This window comes from Meriones unguiculatus, chromosome 9 (genome assembly GCF_030254825.1).
Source record: "Meriones unguiculatus strain TT.TT164.6M chromosome 9, Bangor_MerUng_6.1, whole genome shotgun sequence".
Classification (NCBI taxonomy): Eukaryota; Metazoa; Chordata; class Mammalia; order Rodentia; family Muridae; genus Meriones; species Meriones unguiculatus.
The window spans coordinates 60,691,396-60,716,436 of NC_083357.1; the positions used below are offsets into that span (position 1 = coordinate 60,691,396).

The following is a 25,041-nucleotide window of genomic DNA, read 5'->3' on the forward strand; positions in this document are numbered from 1 at the left end:
AGAAGGGGTGGAAGTGACTTAGAGTTATTCACCTGGAAAGACCCTTACACCCTTAGGGACCGAGGGAAGGTGCTAGATCCCAGGTAGTCTGCGACTATGAGACCACCTTCCGGCATCTCCCCAAGGCCTTATGTTCCCCGGGAAGCTGGTCTCTTGTGTGGGCGTCTAACCCCAGCCTGCAGTCAGGATGCTCCTAAGAGCCTGCAGGTAGGACAGTCCTGCTTCTGTTCTCTGTGGGCCCTCGGTGCTAGCAGCAGTTCGCGGTGTCCACGGAGCAGGGTTGGACCTCAGGCCTGACCTTGAGAGTATTTGGACAGGTACAGCTACTGCAGTGCTCCAAAGTGAGGTGCAAGTGGTTAATGGGGCAATAGGGTCGGGTCAGGCCCACCAGCAGAGCCAGCTCTTTCCCCTTAACGCCCCTAGTCTCAGTTTTCCTATTTGAGAGCTAAGCCGAAAGTGCCCACAAATGCCCACCCAGCTAGAGTCCTGAGATGGTGTGGCACGCGCGAGCCAGTGCCAGTCCGTCTGGGTTGGCGTCTGCTGCTGGGATCAGGAACCCAAGCCTTTCGCGGATGGAGTGCAGCCAGCTTTCCCTGCCCTCTCCCACAGCGAACTGCTGACAGTGGCAAAGCCACATTACCATGCTTGGGGCGCACGGGGGTGTTGGGGTGACGGGACAGGACGGGACTCGGTTAACGAAAAAAAAAAAAAAAGAATGTTTGGGTTTGATTTTGTTTGGGGCTTGCTGAGAGCTCCTGTTTGGACTGGGCCGTGGCACAAGGAAGAAGACTCGGGGGTCTTTAGGACCCGGGCGCGCTCGGACCAGCTTTGCCGGGGACCTGCTGTGGCTTGAATGGGAGGCGGGCGGCGGCGCCAGGAGGCTGGCGGCGGAATAGCTCTGCGGTCGCCAGGCAACCGCCCTGACGCAACGCAAAAGAACGTCCCTTCAAAAAAGAACGGTGCGGAGAATTCTCAGTGCTCGGGAGCTCGGGAGGCGGGAGCCGAGCTCCGAGGGCGGGCGCGGGCTGACAGCGGGGACCGCGACGCGGACGACTCGACTCGGGCGCAAGAGGTGGGTTCGCGGCGGTGCGGGTTGGCCGAGGCGCTCGAGCGCCCACGTTTTCAGAGCGGGCAGTGGGGGGCTCTGGATCTCACAGCCCTGGGGGCCGGATACCGCCGTAGGACGGCGTGGTCCCTTCTCATTTGTTCCTGGTGTTTCAGGCCTCTCTGGAAGGCGTGGTGTATCAGGTGTGGGACTCCATGCCTTAGATCCCAGCTCTCTGTTGATCCTTCCAGGGCTATGTAGGATTCCTGGTGGGAACTTGGGGGTCTGTAATCCGAGAGAGAGGAACCCCTTGAGACTTTGGTTCAGATCTACTCATCTAGGCTGGTGACCCCAACACCTGTTCTTCTAAGAGAGATGAGAGTTCCTGGCCTCAAAGGTTCAGTCCCTAACTCTGAAGTGACCCAGGGCGCTTAGCTCCATGGCACCCCAAGAATGAGGCCAGGGACACCCAGGGACCGCACACCCGAATGTTGCTCAGGGAATGAGCAGGTCAGCCTTGAAGCTGGGCGTCTGAATGGCCAGAAAGAACAAGGGGCTGTTACAGATGGGCCGTGGGGTCGGCTTTCTCTCAGATGTGGCTTCTGGGTGCATCAGTTCTGTTGTGGGTAATCCCTCCTGGGGACATCTGGAAGATGAGTTGGCTCCAGCTGGTGTCCCCAGCTTCTTACAGCAGGTTCTGTCTATCCCCAAACCATCATTCCTGGAGAGTCCTGGATGAAACCAAGTCCTGTGCAGAATGCCTGGTAGATGTGGCTCCAAAGTAGCTTCTCTTCCCACACACCAGAGTTCTCTCCTCCCCTCTTTTCTCCTCTCTTCTCCTCTTTCCTCTCTATCTCCTACCAGGCTTAGCACTCACACGGGTCAAAGCCCTGGCAAGCCCACGGTAACTAAGGTACCTGCTAACCTGTCCTCATCCTCAGGATGGGAGATCCCGCCAGTGTGGTTTTCAAGAGCTTGGCAAAGCAACTACAGTGCTGTGGCTCAAGCAGTAAAAAGTGACAGTGCTTCTCTCCACAGTGGTTCTACTGATCTCACTGCTGAGAACCGTGGTATCCTTGGTCACTTGAGCCTTACAATTACCCTCTAAGGAGACAGCGGGAGTCTTTGTAGTCTGAGAAGCAAAGAAACTTGGAGCAGATTGTGTGGCTTTGGGAAACGCAGAGGCATCCGTGTGCCTAACTCCCTGCACTGCAGAAACACTCTTAGAGGAAGATTGTTTCGGGAGGCCAGGGGATCCACTGTGGCCCAGAGACAGGAAGCAACTATTCACACCCACATGAAATCACAGTCACGAGGGGCGCTTTTCATGGCCTAAGAAAGTTCCCTGCACCCAGCACTGCATTAACTGGACTTGGTAGCACATCCCTGTAATCCCAGCACTTGGGAGTTGGAGGCAAGAGGTCCAGAAGTTCAAGAGCAGCCTTGGTTAGGGCTGGAGAGATGGCTCGATGGTTAAGAATACTGTCTGCTCTTCCAGAGGTCCTGAGTTCAATTCCAGGGGCAACCACATGGTGGCTCATAACCATCTATTATGTGAACTGAATGCCCTCTTCTGGCATGCAGATGTAAATGCAGAGAGAGCACTCATATACATAAAATAAATAAATCTTAAAAAGAAAAAAATCATCATCCTTGGTTACCTAGAAAGTTTAAGACCAGCCTGGGCTACAGGAAACCCCATCTTAAAAAAAAAAGAAGTAACTGCATTCTCATACCCAAGTGCACTTTAAGTCACTGAGGAAGGCAGATCCATTTTGAAGGAGACCAAGAAGGATGAGATTGGCTCAGCTTAAGGGAAACAGGAAAGCTAGGCTAGCAGGCTAGAGTTTAGCAGGAAGTGGCAGTTGAGCCTTGTTACCTGGCAGTCACCTGTAGCCTCTGAGCTTCCATAAGGGCTAGGTTGACAGGATCTGGGGAATTGAGCCAGGGGTCCTGCCCCTTAAGGATCAATTCTCTCCCCAATAACGGTCACCTATTCCCTTTTGAGTAAAGAGCAAAGGAAAGGAGGGGGAAGAGGACACCAGGGGTCAGAGGTTGTACCACCCTACCCCTATCCTTCCTATCCCCACCCTGTCCTCCTGAGCACCACACCCTACCATGCCACCATGCCAGATCACCTCAGGACCAGCTCTGTAGACAGTCTCCCTGAGTCCCATGGGCATCACGGGAGGCCCCTGTTCTTTAAGATAGCTCCCCTGCATCAGGCCGCCTTGACACTTCAGCCTCTCCAAAGGTCCCCTGGCATATGATAACTTCCTTTATGGAGGGATTTCCGGAGTACCACCCAGGGGAAAAGCTTCTATTTCTCACCTCAGACTGGTAGACTGAGCCCTCCTTCCTCCCTGGGGCTAAAAACTCTTCAGGATACCCTGATCTGTTTGTGGGAGCTGCTTGGTGGTGGATCCTCAGAACTCCCTTCCAGGATGTGTTCCGTGGGCTGTAGGGCAAACCTGGGTCAAACCTCATTTTCCAGGCTGAAGGGCAGACCAGCCATGAATCCTATGCAGTGGCCACTGTTCTGACTCTTAAAGGCTGGCCTGTATTTCCTCATTCCAAGAAGTCAGCAGAGCCTCTGAGAAGTGCCTGGGGACAGACAAATGGCAGCTGGAAGGACCTGGGTGGGACAGTAGGTGTAAAAACCTTGAGCAAGTTTTGATGAGGACTGGCATGACCAGGAGGCCACAGGAGAAGTGGGGGCTGGCTTTTCCATATTTACCACCAAGTCAGAAGTGACATCAGATGCCTAGCCTTTGAGCATGCACAGGTGCAGAACCCCAGGGACATAAGACAGACATAAGCCTGACCAAACCAAGTAGTCAGAGAGGTAGATGCTCCCCGCTCAGAGCTGGCTGTGCTGCTGCCTCATCTGTCTTGTAGACTGGTTGGTAGCAGCTGCTGAAAACATGGCAGAAGGTGACTGCAAGCCTGTTACAAGTTTGAGTGAAGGCAAGCCTGACAGCGAGTTCTGCCCACACGTAGGCATCTTTGAATGTGTTTGCTTCCAAAGCTCCAGCAGGTCCTGAGGGGCTTTCTGACACCCCAGACATCTGCCTCTGGGTACCCTGACCACCTCATCCTTGGAGTACTCCCTAGATGCTTTTACAAGTCCATCTGTCCCTCAACTCCACCCATCAACCCATCCCTCTGGAGTACCTCAGTCTTCAAAAAGATCAGAAAAAAGAACGTGTTTGCTTTGCTGATTGCTGGGTGCTCTCGCTGCCAGAGAGAACAGCAACACACCTGCACTACTGCCTCTGGAAGGGGTGGGGATTTCCCACCCAACGAACCATGGAAGGGACGAAGTCTCCATTTGAATGCAGCTGGGCACAGCTAGCCTGATGAAACCACTCAGAACAGGTCTCTTTAACCCCAGAGTCTTTTAGGATCAAGAAGAGCACCGTGTGGAGAATTTTTATAATGGTGGCCTTAGCCTCAAGGAACGAACAATCTGGTCAGGGCTGTGGAAGAATAAATTTGTACAGGGCACTAAGTTGCTGCCCTGCCTGTCTTAGAATGTACAGACATGCTTTGCTGAGTGGCAGTGGTTGAGAAGCTGCTTTCCCAAGGGACAAGACAAGGAGAATGCCAGCCAGGCACAGTCCAGGGCAAGAGGTAGCAGTCCATCTTGGCCACAGCATGCTCCTACAGGCAGCTGCAGGCCACACTGGGCATCCCCATCCCGACTTAGAGCAGCTGTGACCCTACTGCACCCTTCACTGAGTTCCATTCAAACTCCAGAAAACCCAAAGACCCTCCAACCCCTGGGCAGTCAGCATACCCAGATAGTGTGTGGAGGTATGGTGCTCAAGTAGACAGACTGTGCATCGGGAATTTTCTTTAAAGTCCTTGCAAAAACAGTTGGGCCACCAGGAGCTTGCAGAATGAAATAGAAAACAAATAGAACAGATTCCCACTTGAACCAGGCTTTGTTGATTCTGCTTGTTTGAAGTTGGAGCCTATTATCATAGATTTGAATAGGCCTAACTGCCTTTTTTGGGGCGGGGGAGGGCTGGGACAAATGCCATTGGGATATTTTCCAGTGGACCTCTGTGTCCTTAACTGTGATGTGGTACCTGAGTTTCCTGGGAAGCATGCACGGCTCTGGTAGCGAGGGCACACCCCCCAGCTGCCTTCTGCTTTTAAAGCTACAAACTGCCCCAGAGGCCATTCTGTGTCTGATTCCGTGGAGAGAGTTCTGGTCTTTGGAGAGAGCTCTGTGGTCACATGGGGTGGGTGGTTAAGACAGTGGCAGACCACCTTACCAAGGCTCCTCTTTCCAGGAGGACCTCCTTCCTCCTCTCCATTTCTCAAGGCTCCTTACCCCCCCTTTATTCTGCCTCTCAGTTACCTTCCTCCACATTTGCCAGAGAACTCCTAGCCCAGGGCTATGGAGGGGACAAGATGAGGAGTCTGGGTGTCCCCATAGCCCTCTTCCTCCTTGCAGCAGCCCCATGCTTTCTGCCCTCCTTTCACGGCTGATGCAAATTAGCTATATGGACTCCGGGAGCCATTACCTCTCCCATACCCACAGAAAAACACACATCTTTCTTGGTGGTTTTCTGGGCAACTTTTTTCACTGGGCAAAATGAATGCAAACTCTTAGGCATCTTGCAGGAAGCCCATGGAGCCGAGCCTATCAATTATTCAGCACTGACCTAACGCTTTGCATTTGCAAAGGTCTTTATAAGTATTTTTATAGATTCTTTGCCCATAGTATCTCACAGTGGCAAAACAAGGCTCCTGGTCTCTTAGACAATGAAAGCAGGACTCTGAAGATTCAAATCCAAGTCTAGTTAGCCCCACGATTGGAGCCATGTGATTCTGGGCTGGTCTCATGATGTCTTTCTCTGGTTTGGGGTTTCTATGGGGCCTGACTGTTGGGAAGGTTTATTTAGCCCAGGCCACAGAAAAAGTTTATAAGTGGCAGTGTGGTTTGAAAATGTTTGTGGATGATCTTATTTCAGGTATGCAGCTAGAAGCATTGAATCATGAGTGGAGGGGCAGCCATTAGCACACGACACTGAAAGCCAAGCCCTTCTGGGTGAAGGTCCCTGGGAGAACGCAGGTAAGTGGGTTCCGTTGCTGCGTCTCTGAAATGTGATCACCCACCCACTGGCTGCTACGACCTGAGAAGCTGTCCCAGAAGGAAGTGGAGGCAAGTGCACACGCAGTGTGTTCCCTGAGAGCTCAACAGCAGCTTTTGGGTCGTGTCTATCCAGGGAGGTCGGCTTGGGGCTGGTGCGTTTCTCCTCATCCCCAGGCCAAGCCTTCCTAAGTGCTTGTTTCCATCTCCCTCAGGAATGCTGCGATCCCAAGGGAGGACATCTGGGGCTGCCCAAGCAGGATGCTGCCCTAGGGCCCTACATCCCCCATGACTTCTATCGGACCCTGTGGTGTCTTCTTGTCGTCCCACACTGGAGCCCTCAGGCCTAGCTTCAGGACTGCCTCACTTAGATAGTTAATGAATAAGCTGCCCCCCCCCATACCACTCCCCCCCCACAGGCAGAACTCAAGTTCCTGCACCTTACAAGTTTCAAGAGACATGTGGCAGAACCTGCCTCAAGCTCATATCCCCATAGCAAAGCCTATTTGCAGAGGAGGACCCCAGTCCAGGACAGACATCAGCCTCTTTGGAAGGAAGGAATGGATTTTCGTGGTGCTTTGGGTTGCAGGAAGCAGCTATCCAGGCAGCACCCAGATGGCTTCATGGTTGCCCTGGATGGGCAGATTGTTCATTCACATTCACACACATCCAGCAAGACAGCCATCAAACACCATACTACATACATGTGTGCACACACAGAGGCAGTAAGATAACACCATTCACACACACACACACACACACACACACACACACACAGTAAGATAACACCATTCACACACACGCACACACACACACACACACACACACACCCTAACATAATTAGCTCTCTCCCTGCTCACAACTATGGCCAGGGACACCCCATTTCAGGTGTTCCCAACTGACTAGGAACTGGAATAAAGATGGGCCTGGAAAGGGGAAAGATGACTGGCGGAGGGCCAGATCAGCGGGTGTCCCTCCTGCTTTAGTCACCATGGCAACTCCAAGGAGGAGGAAAAGGGCTCTGGGCAGTGCCCAGCTTGTGTCAGCAGCTCGGGGTGGGGAGAGGGAGGTGGGCAGAGGGGGGAGCTTTGTCCCCCTCCTCTCACCCCTAGCTGGTCAGTGCTGAGGCACATCTGTCAAGCATGGCTGGTCATTATGGCAGTCCACACCTTCCAGGTTGTGTGAGCTGGACTGGAGCTCCCCACCCCATGTAAGATTAAGCATTAGGTTTATCTTTAAACCTGAGCAGATAAACCTTCTGCCACCTGAGAAAACTGTAGAGCTTACTGCATGCCTTTCCCTCCTCATTTCATCCACCCCCACGGCTCTATGACAGCTTCATCTTCAGAGAAGGAGCCCAGAGACAAGGAGGTGAATATGGGCTGTGAACTCAGCTCCCTTTGTCCTCCACTCCACAGCCTTGGGGACCGCTCAGAGCACAGCCTGTGGGTAGAAACAGAGGGTGCCATGGGGGCTGCCCGCCCTAGCATGTTGATTAGGAGACCAGAGACATCGTCCTTAGTTGGTTTACAACGTTCTGATGGAACGCTGCCACTTGTTGACATGCAAATGCACTCAGCAGAGTAACACAGACTTCCTTGTACTCACGTGAGTCTGTCCACGGACCAGGCCTGGCTAGGCCTGGTCCGACTCAGCTGTACAGTATTGGGCAGCCAGACGGGATTGGAGTGTGAAAGCCAGACTCGCTGAAGAGAGCCCATTCCCTATACCTGCCTTGCTAAGAAAAGTCAGATCCTGAGGGGGGGCTTAATCCATGGTGTGGCCAGTTCTTCATTCCAGAAGTTTCTCTAAATGACTAAGCAATCAACACCAGCCGATGGCAAGTTTTCTGAATGGGTGGGACTTAGAAGGGAAGTAACCAGCCCTGTCCGGATAGCATGTTCTAGAAAGCAGTACAGCAGCCCCGAGGAATGTGGTGGGAAGCTGTTGGGCTGTCACCAAGATAGCCTAAGCTGCAGGCTGGTCACTCAGTCCCCAACTCGCTTTGCCCAACTGTGTAATCTAGAACACCTGACCTCAACCTTCCTCGTTGGACACATGTGGCATGTAGTCACAGTCAAGGTGGTCCTTTTGGTGCGGACAGCATCTCTGGACTGCAAGAGCTGGGACAGAGCTATCTATCTCCAGGACAGTTGTCTGCCAGAGGATATATGAGGCCTGTCCTGTTGAGATATATAACAAAGGGGAAACCCTAGCCCTTAGCCCCAAGCTCAACCATGCTGATATCATCCTATTCACATCTACCTGCTTCCCTTACCCTGCTAGTTCTTCCTCATCTACATTCCTGTTGCTCTCTATGTTGAGGTGAGTAGGCAGTCACAGGCCCTCAGGCTCATGAAATGCTCTTTTTTTCAGAGTGATAGGTATTAGAATCTTGGCAGTGTTAAATAATACTAGAAGCACAGTTGCCGGGGCAGGATCCAGATGTACTGTAGATGCTAGTGGAGTCTCCAGAGAAACATCCAAGGGCATGAGGCAAGAGGCGACTTAGAAGGAGACAGCATTTGTATACCTGGTCTCAGGCCTAAGGTGAGGAGTGTTGGGGTGCCATAGGTATCAGTGGAGAAGCTGTGTCGGGGTATAGCAGCCATCAGTGGGAAGCTGGCAGAAGACAGAGAACTCTCAGCTCTCCCCGGTAGGCCCCTGTTCCCAAGAGCCAGCCTCTTCAGCCTTGGGGGAATCTTTCAGAGTCAGCACAATTGAGGCTCAACTGTGTTAAAGCCCTCTGGGGTGTGGATGTCCTGCCCGTGCTGAGCCTGGAGCACCCCATCTTCTAAGTAATGTGCCTTGTTTCCTGGGTGAAGATCACAGTGACTTGCTGCCATTCCTGGGCTGGGGTTTGGTAACACAGGTCTTTTGCTTCCAACCTGTAAAATCAACCCGAAGCAGTCAGGTTCTTGTACCTCTTTCTGGCAGCAGAAAAACAGTCTCCAGATGACATCAAGAGTTAATATTGAGAATGTTCCACTGGTGTGGGGCTGTAAGAAATCCATATAGACTGGCTATAGGAAGTGGATTATAGCAGTAGGGACATACCCCTGGGCGAGTCTTCCTGTGGAGATTGTCACCTTGCTGTGGTAGCCCAAGAGAGGCACAGCTCCAAATAGCACTTTATGCTGGCCACACATACAACTGTTTGTCCCAGGTAGGGCAGCCCGTTGGGGAAGGCACAGAGTGTATCTTCTTCCTCACAATGACCCCCGGGTGGCATTTCAGCTAGAAGGAGCAGAGGAAGTGTAAATAGCCACACATGGCAAACTGTCACCCTGTCCTCACCAGGTGCCACTTTCACTGTTGACTGTAAATTAGCAAACAAGTATGAATGCAGACAGACTCAGTAAAAAATTTACTAAGAAGGGGGTGACTGCCCGTCCTGTTAGTTCTCAATTCACAGGTGGCACGCCTCTCCAAGGGACACATGGAAATGTGGGAGAAGAGAGTCTTTTGGGTGTCAGAACTTTTCATGACATTGTTTGACTCTCAGTTATATTTGTTGCCCGTGCAAATGAGCTGTGCCACCCCCACTGTGGCCAGGGCTCCTTAGTGTAGGCAAAAGAAAGCAGCATGGTTGTAGGCATTTCGGGCAGCCATCAGAAGTGAGAAGAGGTAAGGGCCAAGGAATAAAGCAGACAGATACAGGACAGCACCAGAAGTCAGAGCCAGCCCCTCGTTATTTGGTAGAGACCGTTGGCTAAGACCTCTGCATTCACAACTGTCTTGGGACTGGCACCCAAATGGCCACATGTGAATTCTCACTGGCTCTTCATCTCATGATGGAATACTAATGAGCCCAGTCTTGTATGGGTCTTCTGTGGTTATATCAGCTGCTGAGAGTTCAAGAGGGCAACAGTCTTGTTCTGCCCAGAGAACAGTGTTCCACAACAGTCAGGCTTCTAACAAGGTCTACTTGAGGGCCTCAAACTGTCTTGTGTGTTTCATGTTGTACACAGGTAAATGTTTTCCCTGTGTTAGCAAGAGGCCCCTAATAACCCCAATGACTGCTGGGAGTAAGGCCAGCTTGGGGTAAGGAGCACTCTTATTCGGTCAGTTAAGTCACATGACTATTCCTGATGTGAGAGGGAATGCCAGTACCCTAGGAACTGAGGGGTAGGGTTCCTCAAAACAAAGTGGAATGGTCTTTCTGGAGGACAGATGGCAGAAGGTGCCAGTGGAAATGACCCCATCCAATGCTGAGCACCAACCAAGGAAGTCCTCTCTGCTTCAGTTCAAAGTCCATGGCCCAAGCTGCAGCTGTTCCTGATTTGCCTGGAGAAGGGGAAAGGAGGCTTCCAATCTGTATCCAGGCACACAGGTACACAGACATATGCTTGTTCAGGCACTTCCCAGTCAGGGCAGGGAAGGGGTAGGTGTGGCAGGTCCTGAGGACAGATAGAGGAGATGTCCACAGGAAGCCTGGGGGCCGCACTTCTGCATCTCTGAGCCCATTTAGCCGGCACACACTTGAGAAAGTACAGGCCGCGGAGACAGGGGTCTGTCTTCGTACCCACTCATTCCAGTTGATTTCAGGGGCAGCAAGTGTGCCAAGTCCTGGGTCCAGGACCAAAATCCTGGTTCACACTGCGAACATCACAGTGTGGTAGAGGGGACCGTCACGAAGGTCTTGATGGGGGCTGGAGAGGTGGCGCAGTGGTTAAGAGCACTGGCTGCCCTTCCAGGGGACCCAGGTTCGACTCCCAGCACCGGTATGGTGGCTAACTGCTGTCTGTAACTCCGCTTCTTGGAGATATGACAACCTCTTCTGGCCACCTCAGGCACTGCACACATGTGGTGCCCAGGCATAAATGGAGGCCAAACACATAAAATACAAAGAAATCTATAAAAAATGAAGACCCTTGGTATAATTGTGATGGTCTAAGAGGGGCAAGAAATCCTAAATACAGACACTAAGGGCTCAAGTCCCAACTTCATCGTTGACTAGCTCTGTGACCTTAGGCAAGTGACTACACCTGTCTGGGCTTCAGTATCCTCATCTGTACAATGGAGACGATAGTTTGTGCATCATAGACTTCTATGTGCCTTCTTGTGTTAGGGCAGGCTTAATTTTTAGAATGATTCCTGGTATGGTTGCTCTGAGTAAGCATTAGCTAATTTTGTGGTGACATCATTGTTTTTCCGTGTGCTGTCATTACCAGAACACACTACTCAGCCAGCAAAGATTAAAGTAAGCTTCCGGAAGGAGAAGGGCCTCAAATCCCTGAGAACTGAGTTAGGAAGGGGGTGGGGGGAGAAACAGCTGTTCAAAGTCAGAGGACTTAAGGGAGGCAGGAGAGGCAGTGTGTGTGTGTGTGTGTGTGTGTGTGTGTGTGTGTGTGTGCGTGTGTGTTAGATTGTATCTCCTGAAGAGGAAATGATGGGTTCCAGTGGAAAGAGTAGGGGAGAGTATTAGTCAACAGACCCCTAGCTTCCCTCTGCCCAGGAGCTCATTGGGGAAGTGGGCTTGAGGGCTTTCCGGATGAACAAATTAGCTCCTAATGAGACAAGGTGTTGGCTGATGGAACAGTACCCACCCACCTCCTCCAGCAGCCTAGGCATTAGCTCACAGCTGGCAAAGCCTCCTGTGCTATCCTGAGAGCCAGGGAGCATGTCTGAACAACTGTCCTGTGTGCAGAGCGGGTCCCCAGGCCCACACATCTTTTCTTCAGAAAGGCAGACACACCTGCAAGACTTGTCCCTGCTACTAGCGGGGTGTCTGCCACAAGAGGCATACCCAAGCCTGACGGCATTAAGGGATTGCCTTCTTCCTCTCGGTGCCCTGGGACTCAGGTCTGAGAACGCCCTTTGGCTTTCTATTTTGCTCTGAGCTCCCCCAGGAGAGTCTAGGCTAGGTAAAAAGCCTGTTGCTCAGCTCTTCCTAAGTCCAGGCTTCAGGAACACCCCAGTGTATCAAGAAAGAAAGACAAAAGGGCCCTGCTGTCATTATGCCCACCCAAGAAGTTTCCCGTGGATGGCACCTGTCCCAAACACCCATCCAGTACCTTGCCACCAGCTCAGGAGGAAGCTAGCTAGGATGCCCACTTAGTGGGCAGTTGGTGACGAACCTTTCTCTGGGCACCTCTCCAGGCCTGTGTGGGTTACAGCCCAACTCCTACACCCAGTTATAGAGGAAGGAAGAAATCCTCTGGGCCTCTTCTGACACCAGGGTCATTTGATTTCCAAGGAAAGCTGAAAAACAGCAGAGACAACTTGGGTAACCCAAAAGGTCAAGGACCCACAGATGACAGCTCAGGGCAGTGGTGGTGGTGGTGGTGATGGTGGTGGGGGACTGGAAGGTGGCACCATCAATGAGTCACCCCCACTTTACAGCCCTTAAAAATGTAATTGTACCTAGGCTCCCTGCATGTTGGGCGCAGTCCTAACAGCACCGTTGCTTTGTTTAAGCCTCAGATTACGACACCATTCACAGAGACCTTCACTTTGTCGGTCCTCTGTAGCCAGCATCCCGAAATCCTTAGGAGCTTCTTTCTTTTTTAAACCAAGAGCCCAGTGTTTCCATTTTGCACCGAGCTCAATCTGCAGCTTGTGCAGGCTCTAGCTGTACCAACATCTCGGAGGAGGATGGAGAGGCACGGGGCAGTCTTGAAGCCACTGGCCCACAGCACAGACCTGTCTTCCGGCTCTGAGCTGGGTACAGAGAAACGGACTGGAACTAGATGGGGCTGTGTGCCCAGGTCCCAGATAGCAACTGCCTATGGCTAGCTCATGGAAGCACCTCACTTTTCCCATATCTGTGACCCTTACTTTGTAGTGCCCATTCTCGTGCTTGTCTCTGGGATTAGGGTGTGGCTGGAGAGAGCCAGAGTATGTTTCCCCCAACCCGTATGGCCACCATGAAAGTAGAGGATCAAAGGCTGTCCTAAGCTGACACATCTCACGGAGCTCTTGTGCCAGCCTTCTCTGAGTCTATTCAGAAGCGGTAATTAAAACAAAGCCACACAGTGCGACTCAAGGGGAGACCCTTACCTAACCCTTCAGGCTTCGCCTTCTGCAGAGAAGCATGCAGGGAAGGCCTTCCCACCTGTATCTTCTCTCCCAGGCTTTGGTGAGTAGGGGGCCTGCTCATCAGCCTGTCTAAACTGGGCTTTCTCCACAAAGCTCTGCTGGCTGTGAGAGCGTCCTTGTCTGGGGAAGGAAGCTTTCTAGGGCTCAGACGCCAGGTGTGCTGAGAATGAAGGCTGGCACCTCGGCACATAAAGCAGACGGCAGGCACCTGGGAGAGGCCTCAGAAAGCCGCTCCCGAGTTTCCACACTTGGAGAGATCTGAAGAAGGCGATCGTGAGCAACTGCCGGGCAGAACATCAAGAGATTCCCAGGATGCTAACAGTCAGAGACCACATGTGAAGCTATAGATAGTATCGACCCCTTTTAGAAAAAGCCAGACTGAGGCTCAGCGAAGCCTGCAGCTAGGGTCAGATCCCAACCTCAGTATCTCTAAGGAAAGTGTTACAGCTATGTGCTTGGCGCTTCCTGGAAGCTGAGGGTGCTGGTTAGGGCCCCAGGGGCCACATAGTGGACTCAGAATCCCTGCAAGGGGTCAAGGATCCTCAGGGTACCATTGTCTGCCCAGAGAAGGCAAGAAATGAAACTGGGTTTCTCTGCTATCTGTGGGGTCAAGTGGAGTGCTCTTCCTCATTCCCTAGTGATGGCCTAGTGATGGCCAACTCAGAGCCTGGGGAGGGTAGCACTCAGTGTTTGGGTTAGCTCTTCTCACAGCCTGGGCTTGAAGGAGTGGTCCTGAGCAGAAAGCTCTGTTCTCAACTTCCTGAGTATCTGTGTGCCGGTCAAGAACCTCACATCCTCCCTCAATGGCCTGCCAGATTGCTCCCACACCTCAGGCCCCATCTATCTACTCCCAGTTCCTGTCATTGTGATAAGGTATTGCCTGAATTAGTTTTTCTTTGAGCAAGGATTTTTTTTTTTAACCTTTTAAACTGATTTTATTCATGATCGCTAAAAAGCAGAAACAGCTTCATGCATTTCAACAGGTGGAAAGACAAACTGTATTCCATCCATTCACTAAGAAACACAGCCACATCTCAAGTGGACCACACTAACCGAACGAAGGCTGAGCTTGTACGACATAACAGTATAGCGTTCTCAGAAAGAAAATGTGTAGAAATAGAAAGCAAATCACCATCAGGGAGGAGCAAAGGCAGCATGACCGATTTGGGTCACCATGAAGTCGGGGGGTTAAAATACACAAGTCCATAATCATCTTTATTTCTTCTTCCCTCCTTTCCCACACAAGAACAGCATATGGTCCGAGAGGCTGAGGCCATAGCGTTTCACCTGAGCCTTATCTTGGATGTGTTCCTACAGCAGAAGTATATTTCAAACCCAAGTTCAAGTCATGTGCCTCCTACTCTGATCTTCCCTTGCCCAGATCTCCTTGGACATGAGATTTTAAAGCTGGGAGGCTCAGCTCTGTTTCTAACTCAGCTGCTCTCCTACCTGCACCTTGGTGCGATGGGCTAAGAGTCTTGGCTTACACCCATGGTGATCAGCTCAGAGTACAGCTGGATCCCTTGCAAGGCGGTGCTACCCCTTGGGCACTCTGGGTAAATGTGAGAAACATCTTTCCAAAAGAGCGACTCTTGGGTCTCATTCAGTTTCACAGTCCGGCCTCCAGCCGGCAGCTTCTTTCCTGCCGAGGCTGCTGGTTTAGTTGCTTCCTCTGAAGAGGTGAGGTCAGGTGTTATTGTTGGAGCCCGAAGCTGCGTGTGGATGGAGGGTGGGGCCGTGGTGGTGGGTGAGGGTGGCTAAGGGCAGTGGACACCTGTCCTTAGTCCGGGCAGGATTCCACTTGGCCTGTCAGCTGGCTCTGAGGACCTGCCCAGGGGAGAGGCCTGTGCCCTGAGATCCAGACCAGCTGGCCTTACCCCTTTATTTCTTGCTGAGGAATCTATCTTGGTGAGTCACAGCTTCTTGGAGACTCCGGTTCTTGCTTTGTGAATTGGGTGTTAAAACAAACCTCTTAACTTGCTGCAAGGACTTCCATGGGCTGAGAGAGAGAGAGAGAGAGAGAGAGAGAGAGAGAGAGAGAGAGAATGGATAAAATGGTTTTACAAACCATTTTTTTTTTTTAAATCAATTGCTCTGCATGAACTCTATGCCAAGAATTGGCAGTACAAGTCCCATCCCTGAACTTCAGTTTCCCATCTTGGGGGGCGAGACCAGGGCTGATAGGATTCTTTTTCTTCCTACAGACCCACTTCCTGCATTCCCTCCACCCTGCACACATCCAGCAAGCACAGAGGGCTCTTGGAGGAGGCTGTCCCAAAGATTCCTGCTGATGCTTGTCTGATCCTGCCTTCTGTGAAGCATGGCCCCCACAGGATTACGGGACAAATCATAGTCCCTGAGCCTCACTGCTGCTCTGGGACTTTTACAGCCTCACTTGGCTCCAAGTGCTGCCAAGCCTCGAGACTCCCATCCCAACAATGCCTTCGGGAGCCATGGCCACGGCTGTATGAGACCATTTGCAGAACAGGACTTGACCCTGCTACCCAGCAAGCCTCCTCTCGTGACTTCCCCCTGCCTCCCATGTCTGGCTACCAGGGCAGACCTAGAGAATGTCTGTGCCCCGGATCCAAGTGGAAGAAGTGGGTGAGAAAGACAGGCCAGCAGGGGCAGCCGTCCCTCCCGACGACCACCTCCTCAGCCTGAAGGCCCTCACTGAGAAGCTGAGGCTAGAGACCCGAAGACCCTCCTACCTGGAATGGCAAGCCAAGCTGGAGGAGCAGACATGGCCTTTCCCGAGGCAAGCTGCCCAGCAAGAGGCAGGTTTGGAGCAGGGAGCCTGTGGAGGTGGAGAGCCTTTGATCCCCCTAAGGGAGCCTGGAGAGCTTCTCTCGCCTGCCAGGAGTGCCAGCAGGGGTGACAGTCCACTGACCACGGGCAAGCTGGAAGGCTTCCGGAGTATCGATGAAGCTATAACATGGCTCAGAAAGGAACTGGTGAGTTGCTGCGCTTCAAGAAGCCCATACAAGTGTGCCATGTGTGTCCCCTCCCTCCCTCTTTCTGTCTGACTTTGTGTTCCCGCATGTTTGTCTTCCCGTCTCTGCCTGTTTCCCATCTGGGCATTCTGTCTTCCTGTTAGGTGAAGGGTGGATCCCATATCCCAGTGGATACATGGGGCCTGGTATCAGCCAGTTCCTATTTAAGGATATAGGGGAAGCAAGTGCTAGCCCAAGGATCTGAGCCCACATTAAGGTGTTTTGTCTTTTCCTCACCAGCATCAATGTCTCCTTCTTATTCCTGGATAGGGGATTCCCAGGGTTTGATTTCTCTCTGAAACCCTCTCTCCACCCTCCACAGTTGTCTGCAGGGTTGGGCACTACCCCTCACTCAGCAAGCCAGTGGCCTCTTTCCCTCCGCTGGGAGTTGACACTAGCTGGATGATGGCTCTCCCTGGGTGATCAACTCTGGGAAAGGCTCTCATCTGGGGTTCATAGCTATAAGTACTGGGACTCGGTGTGGGGAGTGTGTTTAATAATTCAAGGTATACAAGAGCTTCCAGAAGGGGACACATGACTGATCACGCCTGGGGTGAAGGCTTTGGCGCAGGCTGTTGAGTAAGAGTCTGCCCAGAAGTCAGGGTGGGTCAGGCCTTCTGGATGGAATGAGCAAGGGCAGAAGATGCTGAGTGGTGCAGCAGCTGGATCCTTTTACTGCCCACAGGCAAAACAAATTCCCATCAGGAACCTCTCACCACCACAAAAATCCCAGGGAAAGGAGGGTGTTGTCCTATCCTGCCCCAGGAAGACCACTAGGTTCCACTCCTCATGGCTTCTCAGCAGACCCAGACCTGAAACAAAGCCTCCCCCCAGCTTCAGCTGCTTCCCTGAATTACCTACAGGGCCATCTGACTCCAAAGAGCCAGCAGTCAAGGGCCAGCTGCCTTCCAAGGCTGGCCGTAACTCTCTGGCCAACAGCAAAGCAGAGGCCGGCTTGGTTTCTTTTGCTGAGTCCTGCAAGATGTCTCTCCACTGGGCCCTGAAATTTCCCAGGGCCTGAAATAAAGTACTGGGCTAGTTCAAGGATGAAAGCAGCTCAGGAGGCTGGGCATCTGATTAGTTGGGAACCTCTTTAATTGACATTGAGACTGCTCAGAACACACTAATTCCATTGTGTATGCTGTTAGGGCCGAGCATGGGTGGAGTTTTCACAGAAGACAGAGCACCTGTGGATTCTTGCTTTGTGACCCCAGGGTGCTCACAGGAGTATAAGAGGTGGAGAGGTGGGCGTGCAGGGCCGGAGACAGACCCTTAGAGCTCTACCCTGAATTCCTGAGGCCAAACTGCTTTGATCTGACATAGGAACATTTTTCACATAGGGGCAAAAAAAAATATTCCCATTAGCCAAGGATGCAGTTTGTTGGTTTTGGGTTTGCTTGAGAGTTTATTGCTTCTAGAAGCAGAGTTGTTGGCTGTTTAAATAAGTTCACATTCCTGGTGGGCTCCCCTTTGGGGTAGGGAATAGAGAAAATTTTCCTCTGAGTGAATGGAAAACAGTAGGGGCTTCCTTCGACTTTCTTAGACACTCCCTTTAGATAGAAAGGTAGCATGGTGAGTTTTGAAAAGATAGCAAGCCTCCGTCACACCCTAGGCTGTTGAAATGAACACCTAGGCTATGATGCTGAACATGTAGAGTCTTTAAAGGGTGGTTAAAGCAGCACACAGCCTAGGCTGAGAACATTGCCTGAGATCTATGGGACACACTTCAAACCAAGTGTGGCAAGGTGCCTCACCCAGGGTTCTGGCTAAGAGGAGGAGGCCAGCCATATTCAGGGAACTCAGACTGTAGGGTCCCAGGGGCAAGACAGTCATAGTCAGGACTAATTTGGCTGCCAAAGGCTCTCTGATGCAGGCACAAGAAATACGTGCCTTAGTAAGGTGCCTTCCATCTGCATAATACTTTCTGTTCCCCTGGGTGGCCATGGGTGGGTAAGGCTGGAGGTGATGACAGATGTGTCACAGTGCTCACTGTGTGCCAGGTGCTTCCCTGGGTTACTCACGTCTCATTGTCATGTGACCTCACCTTTCCAAACTCTCATCTCTCATTTTCTTTTTTTTTTAACCTTTCTTTTTTAAAATTTATTTATTTTTTTATTGATTACAGTTTATTCACTTTGTATCCCAGCTGTAGCCCCCTCCCTCGTTCCCTCCCAATTGCACCCTCCCTCCCTCATCTCCTCCCTGTGCCCCTCCCCAGGTCCACTGATAGGGGAGGTCCTCCTCTCCTTCCCTCTGACCCTAGCCTATCAGGTCTCATAAGGACTGGCTGCATTGTCTTCCTCTGTGGCCTGGTAAGGCTGCTCCCTCCTCAGGGGTAGGTGATCAAAGAGCCAGTCACTGAGTTCATGTCAGAGATAGTCCCTGTTCCCATTACTAGGGAGCCCACTTGGACACTGAGCTGCCATGGGCTACATCTGTGCAAGGGTTCTAGGTTATTTCCATGCAAAGGGATCTTTTCTGAGACTGATACTCTAAACTCTCATTTTCAAGAAGACCAAAAAGACTCAGAGATGAAAGCAGCTGGGAATAAGGAAGCTGGCATTTGAGCCCTGGGCCATCAGGTCACTTTGCCAATGGTAGTCTTAGCTGCTGCTACAGAATACAGCATCCTCCCTAGGCAGTCGGTTTCCTGAGTTCACAGGAGTGTCAGCAGTCAATGGAATGTATAGGTTGGAGGCAGAGAGAAAAACACAGTTGAATGAGAATTCCCTGCATTCCATTCAATCTTACAAAGGTCCTGTGCACTTGTGTCATTGTTCTTATCATACAGCCGAGCTCGGTGAAGCTCCTGACCAGTGAACCTGACCAGGAAGCAAGAGAGGCAGGGCTCAGACTTAGCCTTCACTCTTGGGAAACGCAGGAATAAAATGACCCCACGGGGGCAGGTCCCGCTGATTATGCTGCAAAAGCCATTTGGCCTCAGAGCTCCAAATGTGCATCCAGATCCCCTTGAGCCTCTCTTACGGATGAATATTGTGTTTTGTGGGTCTGAGGTGGGGTCTGGGATGTGGAATTTCCAATATGTTCAAAGGCATGCTAAATGTCCTATGCCATGCCACATCTAGAGTAACAAGGACCGGAGAAGAGACCCAGGGATGTGAAGAGACTTCAGCGGACAGATCCTGGAGTCCCCAAGCTTGAGCTCCACATCCTGTCCCTGCCTTACCCACCCCACAAAGCCAAGCTTAGACAGCAAAGGGGGGTCTTAGTGAAGACCCCCACTTAGCACCCCCCTGACCAATGGTGCAGGAACCCCACATGCTTACCACTGGCCTTTCAGAGGCTAGCAGCAGCGTCGGTGCTGATCTGACACCCCCACGCCTAATTCCGCCCTGTCAGAGATCAGACACCAGCAAGGGCAGCTCATAAACCACCTGGCTGGAAGCAGCTTGCTTGGAATGCTCTTTCCTCTCTGTCTCAGTTCAAACAAAGCTTCGCACTGATTTTCTAACTTGCCCTGTGTTCACCCTCAAGGTGAACCCACCTATGTTTAAGGCACCAGTGAAGGTAGCTTCCATAACCTTTGTTATGCTGTATTGATTTACATTCAGAATCGAGGTTTCTCTGCACCTGGGCGCCCTTAACCCTCCCTGCTTATTTGTCAGAGTATTGGCTCATTCGCAAGTTTATCATTTTTCCCACACGTCCTAAGGAGTAGACTGGGTGAGACTCTAAGTCAGTATGTGGGCCTTCCCCCTCTGCGTTGCCAAACACCCAACTCAACAGAAGCTGGTCTATAGACTATAGTCCTGGGAAATGGATTGACAAGCGCCCTCCCATGGACCTATATCCCCAGTCCTCCTTCTGTTATGCTTTCTTGCTAAGTTGCACAGACTGACCTTGAACTCACTCTATAGCCCAGTCAGGTCTTGAACTTGAACTCCTCCTGCCTCTGCTTTGGAAGAAGATATAAATTTAGGCCTCTGCCACCAGACCCTGGTTTTAATGGAAGGTTAGGTCCTAGCAGAGGGCAACTTTTTGTGTGCCTCCATTCCATCTTGTAGTCCTCCTGGGAGGAATTAAAACAGCCAGGAAGGCAGCTAGGGGCAGGAAGCATTTTCTACCATTTTACTACCCTCCCCTCCCTCCTCCATAGCCAGGGAGATGGGTTGTGGGATCTGGACAGATTTCCAAAGCAAAGAAGGTGCTGGAGGCTCCCTCCTAGCTTTTACCTCCCCCCCCCCAAGGTATGGTGTGTCACTGCCAACATCCCTGTCAACCTAAAATAGAATGGCTTTTCCTTCAGTAATGGACTGGGGATATTGGAAAGCAAATCTGCAAAGGTCAAGAGGCTGTCTCTGAAGGGGTATGGTTCCTGGACCACTGCACTGAGCTCCTTTACTCCAACCCCTTTTCATGGTAAAGTCTTGGGCCACATGGAGGCAGTTATAACAGGAACAAGGCCTACAACTTAAGCTTAGGGATCACCCCCAGGTCTCCTGTCTGATGACTCTCCATTCATCCCTTGATTCTCAAACTGCAAATACGTGATATCCAACTTAGGCCTGGCCTCTGCTCCAACTAGACCACATCACCACCCAACTGTGGCTGGCAGGACAGCCTCTGTGCTTGGTGGTTTGGGCTCCCCTGACACCTCCAGGCAGAGATATAGACTCACTCTTCTCAGGGACCAGAAGGTCACAATCCCCACCTCAGACCCTACAGTGAAGTCAGCCTAATGGGTGGTCTGGGGTGAGGTGGTGGCAGTTCTGGAAGGGTGAGGTGGGAGGACCATGACCCTGGGCAGAAGTCTGTCTGCTCCTTACAGTCAGTCACCTGCCTTCTGTGTTGTCTCTGTGGTCTTGCTCAGAAGTGCCCTTGACAGACAAGGAGATAAAAAAAAAACAGGGCCAGCATGGTGACACACGCCTGTGGTCCCAGCGCTCAGGGAGGCAGAGGCAGGTGGATCTCTGTGAATTGGAGGCCAGCCTCATCTACAAAGTGAGCCCAGGACAGCCAAGTCTACACAGAGAAACCCTGTCTTGAAAAATAGAGAGAGACAGAGACAGAGACAGAGAGATGGGGGTTGGGGGCAGAACACCTTCTGTTCTGTGAGAGGCAGACAAAAGTAAAATCCTTAATCTTTCAGGTTCCTGGTGCACTCTGTGGTGAGAACCTGAGAATCCGTAGCACCCACACTGTCTGTTGGTTTCCTGCAGGTGTTTGGTCCCTGCAGGCCGAAGGTGTTTATAGCTGTTAGAAAACAGGAAGAAAGCTGACAGGTGCTAATCAGGCAGGGCCTGTGTGTCAGAGCTGGAGCCCAGTTCTGGTGGCACCCTGTGGCCTCAGCTGGATCACCAGCTGGAGTTCTCAGTGATGAATCTTGGCAAGCACACGGCTCTGGCATGTATGACACCAGCTCCCATTATCCTCATCTGCTGGATACCCAGATGACAGGTCACGCTCGCTGTGTGGGGTGGAGGTGGGTAATGACGTTGGAAGAGAAAACGCTAAAGTCCCAGCGCACTGTCATAGTGGTGCTCCCAGAAGTTTGAGACTGTTTGCTCTCCCCACTTTACAAAGGAGAAGACAGAGGCCCAGAAAGACCACAGGTCTTAGGTCAGAAGGGTTAAGGGACAGCCAAGGATGTGTGGCTAAGCCTGATAGAATGGCACCCACCTGACTCAGGTGCCAGGAGTCTTTCTTGTTTCAGAGACCTATCACATGTTCATGTCATGGGCCACAGGCTGTCAAAGGCACACATTCAAACCCTGATGGTTTCAGAAGAGAATGTTCTAGAAGACTCCACAGGACTGCAGGCCACACCTAAGAACACATAGCTGGAACTTTTCTGTCTCAGGTGAAGATGATACAGTACTCAGAGGCAGCCCGGAAGAGACTGGAGGAGCTAGCCTTGACTCACAAGAGTCCAGGCACCTGTCTGCCCAAGGCTGGTCTCTTCTTCCCATGAACAACAGACTATTTATCTGGGAAGGTCTGACTTTATAGGGGTTATGAAAATTTTTATATTGAATCTAGCTTGAGTTACATAGAGAGTGCCAGGTCAGCCAGGGCTACATAGCAAGATCATGTCTTAAACAAAAACAAATAAAAAAGAGAGAAAGAGAGAGAATTTATAGACAAAGAAATGATAGGTGAAAGACATCAGAATAGTGGTGATATTCATTTCTTCTTAATAATGTCATTATTTCTACTTTTCTATAGTTTTCAGAAATTTCTAAAATAGAAACAGTGTATATATGTATATCTGTACATATGTGTGTGTGTGTGTGTGTGTTGTGTGTATGTATGTATGTTCAAAGAGAAAAGGGCTACTAAAAATAAAAGGTAAAAGAAAAAAGGGGTTGGGTTCTTTTAAAAGTCTTGCCACTGTAATTGGAACTCATGCCTCATCCTGCAGGCTACAGATAGGAGTCTCTAGAATAAGATGAGGGGACTTCCATCCCCAGACATGCCTCTGGGACCTGAGAGCTTTGGGAACTGCAGCCAATAGGATGAAGTGCTGACCCCATCCCAAGGCCCTGCCCACAATCCATCCTTCCTCACTAAAGTGTCCAGAAGGAAATAAAGGAGGCTATATTCAACTCAGCCAAGGAGTAGCTCAGAAAACCCAGGAGCCATGCACGGGAGAACAGAGGGGGGTTTTCTCATCACACCACATCTCTGTAATAAGATAAGAAGTCCTTGGGTAGCTGGGCTGTGGAGCCGAGGCAGGTGCTATGGATAGTATTACCCCCATTTTACAAATTGGGAGAACTGATTGCCAAATGGGGATTTGACCTCCCATCTGCCCAACTTCAGAGCCCACGATTAACCCTTTTGATACTTGATACGGCTGGCCTCTGTGTTATCATAAGACACCTCCTCATAGAGATGGAGAGAATACAATTCTTGCAAAGTGGGCAAAATGGAGTTGACATTGAAGAACAACACAGCAGAGTGCCAGGAGTTGAAAGGATTTGTTGGGCAGGCGGAAGGCACCTTCATGCTTACTGACTGAAGGAGCAGTAGGTATAGTAGCCATTTGGAGTGTGTGCGGGCTCTGAGCTTGAGCAGATAAACTGTTGATAATCAGTTCTCCCATCTTTAAGATGGGGACAGTGCTATCAATAGCACCTGCCTGAAAGGTGGCTGTGAGCATCAAGTGTTGTGATCCTGGCCTTTGGTTCCCCCTCTTTCTTTTCCTTTCTACCCTGATGGGTAGATATTTGTTACCCCCATTTGACAGTGATAAAACTGGGAAGGATTAGGTAAACTGCAAGTAGGATGTAGAAGGACTGGACCAGAAGTCCAATCTAGTTATAGATGGATGCTTTTCCACCCCACCCAGGACCAGTGACTGGACCAGCTGCTTTACCATCAGTTACCTGTGGGCACTCAAGAAAGCCTCAGCCTAAGCATATCTGTAGACTGGAAAATCCTTCTCACATACATATTTATGCATATGTCAGACCTTCTTGTGGGTATGGTAGTATAATTAGATACAGCATGTGGTGGTCGAATCAAAATTAGCGTTTCTATATTTTACTTTTTAATGTATTACCCCTTCTGTGGTGGGAACATTCAACTTCTCCTTGAGTTATTCTGAAATACATACTAAATTGTTATAGACTAGTTATTTGGGCATGATCAGACCAGTAGAACCGGGCTGGAGCTGTAGTGCAGTGGAAGAGTGTTTATCTCTTATTCGTGAGGCCATAGGTTCAATCCCCAGTACTACCAGAGGAACATTGGAATAGGTTTTCCCTGTTTTGATATCCATTAGCAAGTCTTTCTCTATATGCACATCACCTTCCCAGACTCCAGGGATCTCTGAACCCCTCATTTCTCCTGCTTCTCTCTGTTGTGTGCCCCTTCCGGGCACACCTTCCTTTTTCACACACCAGGTGCTGACGTAGCTGGGGTGGGTAGGCAGGGGACAGCCATCCTTCTCCCTTTTCTACGAAGGGTTCACAGCTGCCCAGAGATGTTCATCTAATAATGTGCTGTCTGGGCACTGGAAGCCAGCACCCCCGGTAGCTCTGAAAGCCCGGCCTCTCATAGAGAAGGTAGCAGTTTGTCTGGGGGACTTTCCGAGTATGAAAAATCAAAAACCTTATCACATCCTTAGAGCTTCACACTTGTGTAAGAGTTAGGAACTTCCCCAGGAGGACTTGACAGGCCCTGAGCTCTCTTGCCAGCTCCAGACTCTGGCCTGACCTTCCCAGTCAATACAGGCCCGGCAAGGAGGCCAGGGACAGCCGGAGGTGGCAATACAACAGGTTCCCTCCTCCCTACTGAACCAGCCTAGGGGACTGGGGCGAAAGTGCTGGCTGTCCGCTGCACAGCCCAGGCCAGGGACTACAGATCACAGGCCCTCCCACTGTCAGGAGAGGCCACTCCCACCTGTGAGGCCCAGCTACCTCCTCCCAGAGACAACCTCTCCAGGAAGCGCCCACTACTACCTGAGTTGGCAACTCCCCTGGAAACCAGTTCACAATGTGGAACAGGCTTCTGGGAACCTTTGAGTTTTTCCTTTTCCAAGTTCCCACAAACTCAAGTTTCCATTGACACCTTACCCGTACCACCTGCCTCCTTTCACCCTCGACAGTCTGGGATTCACAGGGGTCAAACTAAGGTTAAAGCATGCTGCATTGTCCCCGTTCTACACAGACTCCAACACAATACTGATTATAACAATGTCTGACATTATACATATCTGATTATAACAATGGCTGACCTTTGGGTGAAGCTAGACAAACAGCCAGGCAGAATACAAAGACTGTTTGCAAGCCTCAAGAATTAGGTCTCTGTTGCCCAACCATGCGGAAGTGGAACTCATTCTGTCCCTTCACACGTGCTGAGATAGTTCCTGGGCCTCACACCACTTCTTCCCA

General features: G+C 51.1%; 1 protein-coding gene across 2 annotated transcripts in view; it reads left to right on the forward strand.

The window, feature by feature from the left end:
• The first annotated feature begins 895 nt into the window (after positions 1-895).
• Positions 896-25,041, forward strand: part of Fam167a (family with sequence similarity 167 member A) — a 28,651-nt gene continuing 4,505 nt past the window's right edge. Inside the window, exons 1-3 of one of the 2 annotated variants that reach the window (XM_021658425.2) lie at positions 896-1,072; positions 6,031-6,131; positions 15,395-16,144. In XM_021658425.2, coding sequence (XP_021514100.2) covers positions 15,761-16,144 — 384 coding nt within the window. In that variant the 5' untranslated portion in view covers positions 896-1,072; positions 6,031-6,131; positions 15,395-15,760. Of the gene's footprint in view, positions 1,073-6,030; positions 6,132-14,976; positions 15,099-15,394; positions 16,145-25,041 lie in introns of those variants that run through there. The other variant, XM_060391307.1, reaches the window with a different exon arrangement.